General features: G+C 36.1%; 4 protein-coding genes and 1 pseudogene across 4 annotated transcripts; 3 read left to right on the top strand and 2 right to left on the bottom strand.

The window, feature by feature from the left end:
- Positions 1–979: 979 nt before the first annotated feature.
- LOC120170313 lies at positions 980–2,300 on the top strand (annotated as a pseudogene).
- A 283-nt stretch (positions 2,301–2,583) lies between these two features.
- LOC120170420 (proliferating cell nuclear antigen-like) lies at positions 2,584–3,658 on the bottom strand. The gene is made up of 4 exons (XM_039178351.1): positions 3,319–3,658; positions 3,054–3,206; positions 2,873–2,967; positions 2,584–2,793 (listed from the first exon to the last, which is right to left on the bottom strand). The coding sequence occupies exons 1-4, from the start codon at positions 3,656–3,658 to the stop codon at positions 2,584–2,586; spliced, it is 798 nt and encodes a 265-aa protein (XP_039034282.1).
- A 1,351-nt stretch (positions 3,659–5,009) lies between these two features.
- Positions 5,010–5,694, top strand: LOC120170326 (17.3 kDa class I heat shock protein-like). Its single transcript, XM_039178286.1, has one exon. It carries the CDS (start codon positions 5,101–5,103, stop codon positions 5,566–5,568), a length of 468 nt encoding a protein of 155 aa, XP_039034217.1. The 5' UTR covers positions 5,010–5,100; the 3' UTR covers positions 5,569–5,694.
- A 3,973-nt stretch (positions 5,695–9,667) lies between these two features.
- Positions 9,668–10,397, top strand: LOC120170327 (18.2 kDa class I heat shock protein-like). The gene has a single exon (XM_039178287.1). The coding sequence runs from the start codon at positions 9,695–9,697 to the stop codon at positions 10,070–10,072; it is 378 nt and encodes a 125-aa protein (XP_039034218.1). The 5' UTR covers positions 9,668–9,694; the 3' UTR covers positions 10,073–10,397.
- A 391-nt stretch (positions 10,398–10,788) lies between these two features.
- On the bottom strand, positions 10,789–13,126 carry LOC120170419 (protein NRT1/ PTR FAMILY 8.1-like). Its single transcript, XM_039178350.1, has 5 exons — positions 13,052–13,126; positions 12,678–12,808; positions 12,374–12,591; positions 11,734–12,287; positions 10,789–11,635 (listed from the first exon to the last, which is right to left on the bottom strand). The coding sequence occupies exons 2-5, from the start codon at positions 12,781–12,783 to the stop codon at positions 10,789–10,791; spliced, it is 1,725 nt and encodes a 574-aa protein (XP_039034281.1). The 5' UTR covers positions 12,784–12,808; positions 13,052–13,126.

Raw genomic sequence — 13,126 nt, 5'->3', positions numbered from 1 at the left:
TTGGTCGAACGATATTGGATTTTTTTCCCATGATCATTTTATGGAAAATAAATGGTGGTTGAGTTGTTTTCAATGGGATCTATATTAGCAGCAACTTCATATTTAATTCCGTCATCTACTTTATGTTTATATATATGGTGAACTTGTGGTTGATCTTTCTTCGTTCATATCAGAAAAATCAAGGCTAGGCCATTATTAATTAATGCTCAATTAACGTTGGTAAAAAACGATTAACGTAATTCTCTATATTTTGAAAATTAAATTAATTTCTCATCGAATAAAGATCTCCAAATAATTTTTTAAACGTTCAAAATATATTAAATAAATTATTAATAAAATTTGTTTAGTTAATTTATCCTAAATATAATAAACGAATGAAAATTGTCACGTCACATATGTTGGTGTTTATTTAGCAGGTTTAGTAGAGAACAAGAGCCACCATGAATAATAATAATAAAATTAGTGGTTTCTCTGAAAAAGAAGAAGAAATTAGTGGAGAGAAAGCTCAACACAGACTTACAATTCTCAGTCTTCAAAATTTACAACAATCCACATACTCGGGAAAAATAAATGGCGTTTGTTTTCTGGGAAAATGCAAGAAAATCTCTACTTTTGTAGGATACAACTGAGAAAACGGTTGATTACTATATTTTTTTTCTCGCTCACAAATAAAATAAAAAGGAATATAATGTAACGAAAACTAGGGAAGAACAAGAACTCTTCGACATAAGCTCCTAAAAAACCTGAGAAAAAAAAAACCCATCACCTCAGGTTCTCTAATTTCCCCTTCATACATCACAAAAACCAGAACCTTCTTCTAATTTGTTTACTTTAACAGTCAAATCCCAATGCTAAATTCTCTATATTCTGTAATAGCGATGACCAGCAAGAAATTCTGGGTTTCAACCTGTTTTATAGTTTACTTTCTTCTTCATTATATCTTCTGTATATCTAAATTATCTTAAAAAAGCAATTTTTTCTCGTTTTTATCAAATACACAGGAAAATTTTGTTTTTTATTTGAAGATTCATTATCAAAATCCGATGAGAAGTTTATTCACGATCGGGCTAACAGCAGCATGGTATTCCTCCAACATTGGGGTTTTGTTATTGAACAAGTTCTTGCTAAGCGATTATGGGTTCAAATATCCGATCTTCCTCACGTTATGCCACATGTTGGCGTGCTCTTTGCTGAGTTACATCTCCATTGAATGGCAGAAAATAGCTTCTCTGCAAAGAGTAAGATCGCGGCTGCAGATGCTGAAGATATCCGCCTTGGGGATCATCTTTTGTTTATCCGTTGTCGGCGGGAACATTTCTCTTAGATACCTCCCAGTTTCGTTCAACCAGGCAGTCGGTGCCACCACGCCGTTCTTCACGGCGGTTTTAGCGGTGGTGTTGACGGCCAAGAGAGAAGGCTGGCTTACGTATGTCACACTGATTCCTGTTGTAACCGGTGTTATTATTGCTACTGGAGTAAGCGCTTGGATTGTTACGTAGTTCTTTTTTAATTGTGATATGCTGTTAACTGGTTATTGATTTGGTTCATGTGTTAATGCATCGATTGAAGGGAGAACAACTGTTTCATCTGTTTGGATTTATAATGTGCATTGGTGCCACAGCTGCAAGAGCTCTTAATGATCATGGATTCAAGGGATTTTGCTCTCTTCTGAAGGGTAAGGACATTTTCTGAAATCGGCTTTGTTTAGCATTGCTTTTGAAACCTACTTTCTGAATGCAGAAACGATGCTAAATTAGCTTTCATTGGTTAATTTTATCAGGGAAAAGCTCAACTCCATGAACTTGCTAATGTACATGGCACCTGTAGCTCTAATAGCCCTTGTTGCAGCAGCTCTTTACATGGAAGAAGGTGTGATCGGAATCACCATTGCACTTGCAAGAGATGATCGGAGGTTCTTATTGTGTCTCCTCTTCAATTCTGCACTTGCATATTTTGTCAACTTGGCCAATTTTTTGGTCACTAAGCATGCCAGTCCCTTGACTCTTCAGGTAAAATTACTCGGTACACGTGCGTGCCTAATATGAATATGTTCAACTATATCGATCTTAAGTGTGGTTGTCGTTGTTGCAGGTGTTGGGGAATGCGAAGGGGGCGGTGGCTGTGGTTATATCGATCTTGATTTTCAAAAACCCAGTATCAGTTACCAGGATGCTCGGATACTCGCTCACGGTAGCTGGAGTTGTTCTCTACACTGAAGCCAAGAAACGCAATATGTAACAATATATCCATTAGCAGGGAACATATAGGCACAAATTCCAGCCAATGTTAAGTGGTTTTAGTGTGGGATTGTCCCTCTTTTTGCAGAGATACCAAAGTAGAAGAATTGCAGTTTTGTTGAACATATATACATGTATTTGTCTTCTTTTATGGAGAATTTGGCTGAAATCTTTTACTGGAATTACCTTTCTTTTGTATCCTTTCTCTCTTTACATATCTATATCTATATCTATATATTTATCAATGAAGATTAATAAGGAATAAGATGCATCATTTATAACAATCTGTAGCAAAACCCAAGCACATGAGTTCTCAAGGAGACATTAATGACACAAACATCAGACATCATTCATCCTCAATACCGTTCAAGTAGAACATGATTTCTGCCACGTTGGCTACACCGTACTTGACCAACATAAGTGGCGGTTCTGATTGCAAGCTGATGAACACTGTTTTTGATAACGGAGTAGCGTATGCAAAGGAATTTATGTACCTCAATTCAATTGTGAATGATGCAGGCTCGGTCAACTCTATAATCGTTGCTTCTTCAGCTGGCTGCATGCATATATATAACAAGAAAACTTGTAAGAAAAACGAAGAGTTAGAACAACTTAGCGACCCAAGAATTGCCTACTTTATCTTTATTTTGCCTGATAACAGCTTTTGCAGTTATGTTATCACCATCCGTTGTGGAAAACTTCACCTTTTCCTTGGTAACAGAGACAGTAACTGCAAACCACATCAAACTTAGAGTTAAAGAAGATCCCTGAAATGGTATTCAAAGAATCTTGGATTGATGTTCGGACCAATATCACCAATGCGGCCAAGACCTTCAAAAATCCTAACGAGCTTTGCTGAAGGCATTCGGATAATAGCATCCAAAGTGTTCATCTCCGGGAGTTGAACTAATTGACCGTTGATTAATTCCATCCGTTTCAGGTAATATTCCGATAAATTGTACATTCGGTCTTTAATCCAACATAATTAGCGCAGGCATTAAGAAACACCAAAAATATGTTCAGTTCAACTTAAAGAATCTTCATCTTGATTGGGATAATTAAAAGAGAATAATATAAGTACCCTGGAAATCCGGCAAGGTACTTGGCCTGTGGTACGTGAATGTAATGACATCTTCGTCGTGCTTAGCGGTGATTGTGAGGGTGTTGCCTTCACTGCAGCGTTTGAGTTTCTTGTACAAGGTTTTGAGATTAATTCCCAAGATGATGTCATCATCGCAGTGATAGTGGTCGAAGCTTTGAGGTGACAGAAACAGATATAAAACTACCACTTTGGTCGGTTCTACGAGATGCAACGAGACGCCATCCGCCGTAAAGAAGAAGAGGGCATCATCCACAAAGCCCTTAATCGCTTTCACCACTTTCTTCAGAAGAGAACCATGAACTAGCCTAAATTCAAGCATTTTTGGGTTTCTTTTGTTTTCTTGATAGAAAAGATTTGGAGTCTTGAAGGGTCTTGAAGGAGAAAGGGAAGATGCTTGCCTCGAGGTTTATTATATAAGAGAGAACCTTAAGTAGTTTGAATCGTGGGACTAAAAGTTCGTTGCAAACGAGTAGGCTAAAACTTCGTTTCTACGGCATTAAACATGATATGGTTGTTATTGCATATTGCACGATGTAAGTTGGTATTGTATACCAGGGACGGAAATGAGAGTACTGTTTCCTTATTGTCTCGATTTTAATTTAAAAATTAAAATAATTATTTAATTTTCATTTAATTCGGTATTTAATGAGTTTCATCTATTTCAAATCTATTTTAAATTTTAGGGAAAAAAACCTACTTCTAATCTGATGCGAGTATTTTTCTTATTTTTATTCGATAATATAGAGAAATAATTAAAAAATGGACCTCAAATCTCTTTTGTATAATCTAATTTAAATCTGAAGTTTATTTTTTTCTATATAATTAGATTAAATCAAAATTCATTAGATTTAATTACAGTGGAGGGGAATTAAACTAATGATCAACTAATTATCTAGTGGGATGAGGTACTAAATCTCTTAAGTAAAGAGCTCGAATCCTGATATTTGTGAATTGAACAAGCTGGGTTGGGAGGGTCGTCATTGCCTATGCGGTACCCGATCCGACTTAGTCAATGAATAGATCATATATCGGTAATTATAAAAAAATATTAGATTTAAATAATTGCATTGGTAGGATTGTACCTATCTCCTAAGACATTTAAGAATTTTTATCAGCATTTTTATGTACTTAAGATCTGGGTTTGATCTTCATGGATAATTTTTTAATTTGATACGGTTTTTTTATTTTTAGAAAATTTGTTTAGGTATATAAAGCGATTCTATTAACATTTTCTTAATGGCTCTTGACAGAATTTGAAACACAAAATTTAAACTCTCCGGAACATTAAAAGGAAAATCTTCAAGAATTTAACATTAATTATATAATAAATTAAATAAATAAAAATTTATCAACTTTTAGCTAAAATAAATTGAATCTCACTTACAGTTTGTTTTGGAAATGAATACCTAAAAAAAATTTGAATCGCACTCCTGCTAGATCCTAAACTAATAAAATTAGGTCCAATTCAGTTCACATTGGGCTTTTAAGTCCCCGACTTGTGTATGCATAAAGCCCGTATATAGAATATGAACATTCATGAATGTCCTGGAGTTGAAGTGTCTTTTCAGTTTCCGGTTATTACAAATATCTGGGCAAATGTTCCGAATAAAAGTAGAAACATCTTGTGAACGCTAGAATCCTCCACTACTAGTATAAATAATCCCACCTTGAATAACCGGAGAGAACAAGCAAGGATTCCAAAACATCTCAGACAAAGTTCTCTGAGTTTTCTTTGCCATCAAGGTTATTTCAGTCCTGAAAATGTCTCTGATTCCAAGCTTCTTCGGCAACCGACGCAGCAACGTCTTCGATCCATTCTCTCTCGATGTTTGGGACCCTTTCAAGGACTTCACTTCCTCTTCGTTGACGACACGAACCCCAGAGACATCGGCATTTGTCAACACACGGATCGATTGGAAAGAAACCCCTGAAGCTCACGTGTTCAAGGCCGATGTTCCTGGGCTTAAGAAAGAGGAGGTGAAAGTGGAGGTCGAGGACGACAGAGTGTTGCAGATAAGCGGGGAGAGGAAGGTGGAGAAGGAAGACAAGAACGACACGTGGCACAGGGTGGAACGGAGCAGTGGGAAGTTCACGAGGAGGTTCAGGCTGCCTGAGAATGCCAAGATGGATCAGATCAAAGCTTCCATGGAAAACGGTGTGCTCACTGTTACCGTTCCGAAGATGGAAGTTAAAAAGCCTGATGTCAAAGCCATAGACATTTCTGGCTAAAAAAATATTCTACTTAAACAAAAATATTACTCTGTTTCAATCTTATGAGTGGGCTTGTCTCTGTCAGATTAGAGTTTTCTACTATCAAACTTATGTTTATGTAAGTGTGCGAAATGAAGATTGTCAACTTTGCTATATCAGAAATAAAAGAATAATCTCTCTTGTTAATTCACAAGTATTTTAATCCCAATGGAAAAGGTTTGCAGAACAAATCTTAATAAGGGAACCAATGAGAAAGTTGGTTTCGTTATTACAGGTGAAGGCATGTTAAAAAATATTAACATGACTTGCATTTCCAAGTAAGATCAGGAAGAAATTCACATTATCCACCAAGCCTTCATCGCTTTCAGCACTTTCTTCGTAAGGGAACCATGGAATAGCATACGTTCAAGCATTATCTGATAAAGATCATGTAAAAGGATCTTGTCAAAATTCATAAATTAATTTCAAAAAACAACTCTGTAAAATCAAATAGGGTCAAAATTCATTATTCATTTCTAATTATACCAACTTAAAACTTAAAAGATTAAATAATATCTAAACTTATCTTAAAAATAATCAATTAACTATATATGAGGTGATTTCTTCTAATTTTTTAAAATAATTTTTATTTAAGGAGAGAGGGAAGATAAATCTTGCTCGTAAGCATTGAACTCATAACTTGAGAGATAAGAAATATTAATTGAGACATTTTAATCACTTACTTTAAATATTATTAACATCTTTTTTAATTTTTAATGCTCTAACAAAACCATAAACAAGCACATTTATAGTACAAATTATGGTTTAAATGTATCATTGCTCTTAAAATATGTTATTTGTATCGAGTTGTCCCTTAAAACATTTTTTAAAACGTTTTGTCTTTAAAATTTAAATCAATACCTTAAATTGATACCTTGTTTGCTTTAAATCATTAACCCCATTAAAAACACTAAAGATCAGTCACTCAACTATTTTCACAATTTCATTTTGGAGATCTAATTATTTTTTTTTCAAAATCATTATAAAATTTAACTTTTTTTTCCATTTTAGTCACCAATTATTCACAAATATTTCTTTTTTTACGCTGAACTTCTATATTATATTCACAGCATACTTGAGTGAACATTTTCATCAGCCATAACAAATTAGCAATAGTGATTGAAAGGTTGCACGAGCAACAACAACCTTATATGATGTGTTGAATTTTTTGTTTAAAAAAAACCCTAGAACCCCAACCACTAAGCTTAATCCTATAGCACAAACACCTAACCTATTAATAAGAGAAGACAGACACTAGATAGGGTGTCTTTGGTATGAAGATTAAAGCCAACTATAATTACAGATTATGCACAAATATCGTAACAGTAGAGCGAATGGGGCAAAGGGACGACTTCCTGCATTCAGAATGTTGTAGCAAGAATTTGAAATCGGAGTGTGAATGAAACAAAGGTGACAGATCGATTTCAGCCACATCTATTTGTTGCATCGACTTGGAGATATCATCTATGGTCCATAGAGAATGATATGCTGCAAGAGAAAAGAGCGAAATGCGTAAGTGGTTCAATTTATATCCATGGATGAAAATGGATAATATATATGAAAATGTTTGTAAGTTTTGAATGTAATGATAACTGATACCTTGAATCATCACCTAGTAAGAATGAACTTCTCACAACATTGTTGGAGTCTCATCATTACTCTCATACTCACAATGACCTGCAGTGAGAGGACATTTTTGAGTTAAACTTCAATATAAAGGACGTGGCAACTAACAAAAGATAATGTTTTGAGGTATTGACATATCTATACAAACAGAGACAAAAGTTGAACTGATGATGCAATCGTACCCGTCAATGCTATTATATGGTAAAGCAACGTTCATATTGGAAGCATCAGGAATTCATAAGATAAAGCAAGGTTCCATACTATTGTCTGGCAACCTAGAAATGATGGTAATGAAGATCGAAAAATGAAATCATCTGCCAAAGTGAAAGAAATGTTTGTAAATAATTGGTGACTAAAATGAAACAAAAATTTAAATTTAGTGATGATTTTGAGAAAAAAATAGTTAGATGACCGAAACGGAACCACAAGAATAATTGAGTTGACTAATTATGTAATTTATCCTTGTACAATTTGACAGAGTTAATAATTTGGGACAAATGAGATAACAATTTAAATTTTAAAAGATAAAATATCACGAAAAATACTTCAAAAGATAACTCGATACAAATGACATACTTTAAGGGCAAAGAAGCATTTAAGCCCATAAATTATTTTGTAACCATATAATGTATACACTAAGAGACATTAAAAGATTTACGGGGTTTAAAAAGTTTGGAATGACAGATAAATATATATAAAAGTGAAAGAGTTGTAAACTATCACCCACATCTTAAGATATTTAAGATTTTTTAATTCAGAATGTCATCAATTTTTTTAACGAAAATTGATTAGTTTAGAACATATGAATAGTCGAATGATCATTTTGTAACTTTTAATAATCGAGAGACTTAATAAAGTAACATGCTATAGTCGAGAGACCACTTTGTAATTTTTAATAATTAAAGAACTTCATAACATATCGTCCTATAGTCAGAAAATTATTTGTGTATTTTACCCTAATTTTAATGTAAAATTCTAAAAGAATATTTTGTCTATTTGAAATAGTCGAAGATTTGTCCCTTGAACTCTGAGGAGAGTCGTTAAAAGATTCGTAAAGTCTTAAAGTTTTTTATATGCCTAAATTTAGATCCTGAGACATGTAGGACATAAAAAATGCTCTTAAAAAATCTTAAATATCCTAAGATGTGGGTGATAGTGTACAACTCTTTCACTTTTATATATATTTATGTATGCCATTCCAAATATTTTCAACCCTATAAATCATTTAACGTCTCTTACTGCATACATTATATGGTTACAAAATAATACTACAAATTTAATAATTAATACATTTTCTTTTATTTTATTCACTGTACTTTAAAAATTTTCAATTTAATAAATCAACTTTATACATTTAATTTATTTAAGCACTCAATCGTTTTCTCTGTTATAGATTACTTGCCTGGCTTATTTTAATATTAAAATCAGTTACTTTTTAAGACCTTTATCTTTAGGTTGAAAAGTCAACTCTCTCTATATCTCTCCCCTCCTTGTTTTTTCATGTTCAAAGAAATAAGCTGCAATGTATTTACCTCTCTTAACCTCAGTTGCTTCCTGTTCTTCTTTCTCAACTTCATCTATTTCAAGAGCAGCTGGTTCATGTGCCTCTTGAAATTGGGCTTTGTGTTAGAAATAAATTATTAGTAGTTAGTTTGGTTTTAGGTTGTGGAACAAAAGACTAAAGCCTGGAACAAATCAAAGATAACCAGATTCCTTGTTTAATCACCTTTGCTAATAGGATATATATATATATGAAATAAGATAATACCAAGCACTTCCAACCTCCTGGATATCCAGAACCAAAACTACTATGCATGTTTTCATATGTTTCCTCCAACATCCATTCTCGCAAGGCTCTGTCTCTTTTTACCTGCAATATTTCCATCCTCTGTACTGAGCAAAGTTTAAATCATTTTTTAAAAAGCGTAATGAAAAGCACCTGGAAATGAAGGAACCTATGAAGGGATCGGATTCGTCGGACCGGAAAGCTCGGAAAAACAATCACATGTTGTCGATGACAGGCCAACCCAAATCATCCGGCGAGAGAGAGTACTCCAAATCCCCCAACCGGGATTCATACACCCACAGATTCACGCTCTTCAACACCCATTTCAGAAACGCAAAGCCACCCAGTGTTGCCAAGGCCACAACCAACCACCTTGAACCCATGATTTCCGTTGCAGCAGAAAGAAGAAGAAGCCACCACTTGCTCTCAAAATGGAAGCCGTACGTTTTCACGAATAAAAAGTTATTTAATTGAGCCACATCATGACGCTGATAGAAAGTTATAAAGTTCAGTAATTAAATGGAAAAAAAATTTTAAAATACAGTGAGTAAAATAGAAAATAAAATAAAATTCAGTTACTAAATTTATAATTTACCCAAAAGTTAAATGGCACTCCAACAAAATCCTAAACTGATAAAATTAAGTCCAGTTCAGTTCATTTTGGGCTTTAAGTCTTCGACTTGAGTTCTGAAAATGTCTCTGATTCCAAGCTTCTTCGGCAACCGACGCAGCAACGTCTTCTATCCATTCTCTCTAGATGTTTGGGACCCTTTCAAGGACTTCACTTCCTCTTCGTTGACGACACGAACTCCTGAAACATCGGCCTTTGTCAACACACGGATCGACTGGAAAGAAACCCCTGAAGCTCACGTGTTCAAGGCCGATGTTCCTGGGCTCAAGAAAGAAGAGGTCAAAGTGGAGGTTGAAGACGACAGGGTGTTGCAGATAAGAGGAGAGAGGAAGGTGGAGAAGGAAGACAAGAACGACACGTGGCACCGTGTGGAACGGAGCAGTGGGAAGTTCATGAGGAGGTTCAGGCTGCCTGAGAATGCCAAGATGGATCAGATCTAGGCTGACATGGAAAACGGTGTGCTCACTGTCACTGTTCCGAAGATGGAAGTTAAAAAGCCTGATGTCAAAGCCATCGACATTTCTGGCTAAAACAATTGAAATTAAACCACAGATTGCTCTGTTTCAAAGTTATGAAATGTGTGGGTTCAGATGAGAGTTTTCTACTATGAAACTTATGTTTGTGTAACTTTGTTTTCTACTATGAAGCGTGTGGGGTGGGGTGGAGTGGAGTGAAGTTGTAAACTTTGCTATGTAGAAAATAAAAGAGTAATCTTTCTTGTTAATTCATTGAGCTCAGTGTTTATGAAATTATGGATTTTGTTTAGAACAGTAAGTCTTTGTTGATACTCAATAGCTCATTCGGCATATATGTGGAGCAAGTCTCCAGTGTTGTTTCTATTCGTGCAGCTTCGTAGTCTCAAATCCTTTACTATTATTCTACTGGTGGATGTGCCTCATCTCATGAAGCCTTTAACAGGGAAAGATGAGGAAGTAGCGTCAATGAACAGACATGGACAATGGTACTTCAACAAAATGCACTGAATAACGAAATGGACATTTGTTAAAATTAAGTATATAGAAAGGATAGTAAACATGGTACATTCTTTTGTATTACATCTATGGGGATCGTAAACATTACACGTGGACAACGAGAAGATGATAAAGAACAAGTACAACCTTAAATTGCAACCACAAACTTTGAAATTGGTGTCTGCTTATTTCTGATGGACAGAAATAGTACCCACGGCAGTTTTATAAGTATACCACTTGGAAATCCCCAGGAAAACCACAAAATTGGCTACGCTTAGAGCAGCCAATAGCCAAAAGAAGTGATCAACATGACCGAAATTAAGGTTGTCGGGTATCCACCCCAGCTTCCCATGTTTGGTAGTTACGCTAGTAACAATGGTAACAAGCAGAGAGCTCAAGTAGCTTCCCAGAGCCACGGTCGTTAACGACAGCGCCGAGCAGAAGCTCCGCATCGCATCGGGAGCCTGTTCGTAGAAAAACTCCAATTGTCCGATGAACGTGAAGACCTCGGCGCACCCTATGAGGAAATACTGCGGAACTTGCCAAAATATCGTCAATGGCATTTCCTTTACGTAATAGTAGTTGTGTTGTTTCACTATTTTCAGCCTCTCTTGCTCGAGGATGGCCGCTGCTACCATGGAGAATATCGATATGAAGAGTCCAATCCCCATCCGTTGAAGTTGTGTAAGGCCGTTTTTGTGGCCCGTGAATCTTCTAGCCATTGGGACGATGATACGATCGTAAACCGGCACCCAGAAGATCACACTCAGAGTGTCGAAGATCGAGAGTGATGCCGGTGGGATATTGAAGTTTGAGTGGCCGACTCGAGTATCCATTCTTTCACCTTGCAACGTGAATAAGTTGCCCATCTGGCTGTAAACCGTTGAAAAGATGATCCCCGAGGCCCATATGGGAAGCAACCGAATTATGGCTTTCAGCTCCTCCACCTGTGTGACTGTGCAAAGACTCCACGGATTTACTGAGCCCTTTAATCTATCTGTTTGAGTTTCCACTGCAGCTTTGTCGAAGAACCTGAACGTATTACATTCATAGTTGCATACTAAGTTATCAAGACTTGAGATGATTTTCGGATTTACGAGTATTTATTTGATTAAAGCCGAAGTGCTGACCTGAGATTTCGGGAGTGTTCGATCTTGCGGCTTCCTTTGATATTGGACTCTGCATCTGCTGTCTCATACAAAAGGGCACTATCATCAGGTACTGCAACATCATATTTGCTGATGGATGCCACCAAAACCTGACAGAGACGAGTGATCGGGCTTCCTCCGGGTATTTGGTTCCGATATAAACGAGTGCCCGAGAAGAAAAAACAAACGGCTATAGCCATGGCTATAGCAGGGATGCCGAAACCCCATCCCCAGCTCTTATTAGTTTGAATCCACACCAGTACAGATGATGCAATAAGAGCACCGATGTTTATGGAAAAATAGAACCAATTGAAGAAAGAACTCTTGTGTTTCTTCTCCTTTTCATCTGCATCGTCGAATTGATCGGCACCGTACGATGAAACACAAGGCTTGATCCCTCCTGTTCCTAGTGCTATCAGGTAAAGCGCTAGAAAGGTCATGGCACTTTGTGTCTCAGTCGGATCACAATTATCTTTCGCATAACATCTTGGCCTCATTCCGTGGACCGATGCAGACAATGCTAAAAGTGTCATTCCCTGTGCAAAAAAAGAAGTAAACTTTTCTTGTCACAATTGCAGGTACCGATTTCGGATTGGTTCTTTTACTGGTGACTGAGACTTACAAAAATATAGATGATTGAGAAACAGGCAATTGTCCAATATCTTCCTAGATAAGAATCAGCCAGAAACGCTCCAATCAATGGCGTAATGTAACATGTTCCACCCCAGTTCTGGTTATTTTTGGTGGCAGTCGCGCTTTGCTGGTTTAGTTGATGCTTGAAATAAAGCACCAAATTGGTGCTCATCCCATAGTATGCCAATCTTTCACACCCTTCATTTCCTGTTTTATAATATACCATAAAAAGCATCAAATCTCCATCTTACTATCAGAAATTTCAAGTTCATCTAATGGCTTCCATTGATTACCTATGATATATGGACAGGCTTTCCAGGTTCCGGTTTTCTTCTTATTTGCTGGATTTCCCTTGTAATCCACTGTCCCATCTTTTGTATATATATCATCTTCTTCCATTTGATTTCCAGAAATTTGTCTAAGCCTGTTGGAACATAGTTCGGAACTCACTCAGAAGTCTCAGAACTTGAAATTCAAGCCTTCAATATTACTCATGAAAGCATAGTTGTAATAGGGTTGTGTTCACATGCTATAAAACCTTGGGCATGAAGCAATTACATACACAAAAAGAGTAACATGATTACGATATGGACAAGTGTCTACAACTCTATGTAATAACAGAACATTGATGCATGAGAAGAAGGAACATTGGGTTTGTTTTCGTTACCTTGAGTTCCAAGCGACGATGGATTTAGTGATGGTTTCTTCTGATTCAAGTATTCTGAAATAGATAAGGGTTTGG

The sequence above is a fragment of the Hibiscus syriacus genome, unplaced genomic scaffold (assembly GCF_006381635.1).
Source record: "Hibiscus syriacus cultivar Baekdansim isolate YM2019G1 unplaced genomic scaffold, ASM638163v2 tig00111779_pilon, whole genome shotgun sequence".
In the NCBI taxonomy this organism is placed as follows: domain Eukaryota; kingdom Viridiplantae; phylum Streptophyta; class Magnoliopsida; order Malvales; family Malvaceae; genus Hibiscus; species Hibiscus syriacus.
Note: the sequence above shows the minus strand (reverse complement) of the source record. Positions and strands in the feature narration are given on the sequence as shown.